Source organism: Martes martes (assembly GCF_963455335.1).
Source record: "Martes martes genome assembly, chromosome: 10".
Lineage (NCBI taxonomy): Eukaryota > Metazoa > Chordata > Mammalia > Carnivora > Mustelidae > Martes > Martes martes.
Window position 1 is genome coordinate 56775883 of NC_137898.1, and position 1703 is coordinate 56777585.

The 1703-nt window shown below is 43.5% G+C and overlaps 1 protein-coding gene across 1 annotated transcript; it reads left to right on the plus strand.

Moving 5' to 3' along the window:
- Window positions 1-240: 240 nt before the first annotated feature.
- Window positions 241-1182, plus strand: OR51G2 (olfactory receptor family 51 subfamily G member 2; the record flags this gene model as incomplete). Its single annotated transcript, XM_080815108.1, has 1 exon — window positions 241-1182. The coding sequence occupies one exon, from the start codon at window positions 241-243 to the stop codon at window positions 1180-1182; it is 942 nt and encodes a 313-aa protein (XP_080671234.1).
- Between the last annotated feature and the right edge of the window lie 521 nt (window positions 1183-1703).

The window sequence follows — 1703 nt, forward strand, 5'->3', positions numbered from 1 at the left end:
TGTCAGATGTCTTAGCTTGAAGGAGAAAAAAAGAATAAAAACTTCTAAAACAATGTTCAAAGGGAATAAGGGGCCAGAAAGAAATGACCTCTGGAAGAGCTGTACAGTTCTAGGTCTAGTTGATTCTAATGTTTTGTTTGGTTTGTTCTCTAATTTCTTCCCAGGTACAATCCCTAGATTTTTTTAAGTTCATTTCAAGAACTTGGAGGGAATCCAATTTTCCTCTTCTCTCCACACACAATGACTTTGGGATCCCTGGAAAGCAACCGCAACATTTCCTCCACCTTTCTGCTGAGTGGCATTCCTGGGTTGGAGCACATGCACATCTGGATCTCTATCCCATTGTGCCTTATATACCTGGTTTCCATCCTGGGGAACTGTACAATCCTTTTTATCATTAAAACAGAGCCCTCACTCCATGAACCTATGTACCTTTTCTTGTCCATGCTGGCTCTGACTGACCTGGGTCTGTCTCTTTGCACCCTCCCTACAGTACTAGGCATCTTTTGGATTGGGGCACGAGATATTGGTCATGATGCCTGTTTTGCTCAGCTCTTTTTCATTCACTGCTTGTCCTTCCTGGAATCTTCTGTGCTACTCTCCATGGCCTTTGACCGCTTTGTGGCCATTTGTCTCCCCTTGCACTATGCTTCCATTCTCACCAACACAGTCATTGGCAGGATTGGCCTGGTTTCCCTGGGCCGCAGTGTAGCACTCATTTTCCCATTGCCTTTTATGCTCAAAAGATTCCCTTATTGTGGGTCCCCAGTCCTCTCACATTCCTATTGTCTCCACCAGGAAGTGATGAAATTGGCCTGTGCAGACATCAAAGCCAATAGCATCTATGGCATGTTTGTCATTGTTTCGACAGTAGGTATAGACTCACTGCTCATTCTCTTCTCCTATGCCCTGATCCTGCGTACTGTGCTGTCTATTGCATCCAAAGCTGAGAGATTCAAAGCTCTTAACACCTGTGTTTCCCACATATGTGCTGTACTCCTCTTCTACACTCCCATGATTGGCTTGTCTGTCATCCACCGCTTTGGGAAGCAGGCACCTCATCTGGTCCAGGTGATCATGGGCTTTGTGTACCTCCTATTCCCTCCCCTGATGAACCCCATTGTCTACAGTGTGAAGACCAAACAGATTCGAGATCGCATAACCCATGCCTTTTGTTGCTAGTTGGGTCTAGTCTTAGAAGCCCTAATTCCTTAAGTGTAGTCTTACTCCTTCATCTTTTATAATATCCAATGTGCATGAAATGGAGGAGAAAATTGTTTATTTACTTAACAAACACGTGAAGGAAGGATCAGAAGTCACAGCTCTTGCAGAATTATCTTTGTCCTGATTGGGGGGAAGCACAATGCAGTATGACATGGCAGATTGTATTTTTCCAAAAATGGCCAAAGAGGTAATTCTAATCCTACATTTTCCTCCAGAAACTTGTCACTCCCCCCATCAAGAAATGGAGTCCATTTTTTCTCTCCTTGTAACTGTGTAGGACTTGGTAACTGCCTCAATGAATTTAATGTTTAGGAAGTGATCTTGTAGGACTGCTGAGGCTAGGTCACAAAAGGTGATATGTTTTAGACTGGTATATGCCTCCCCCACACTTTCTCTCTCCCTCCTTTTCTATCTTTATTTCTATTTCCATCTATATCTCTATCTCACTCAATGCTTGCTTTTTAAACAAAGCCTGCGAA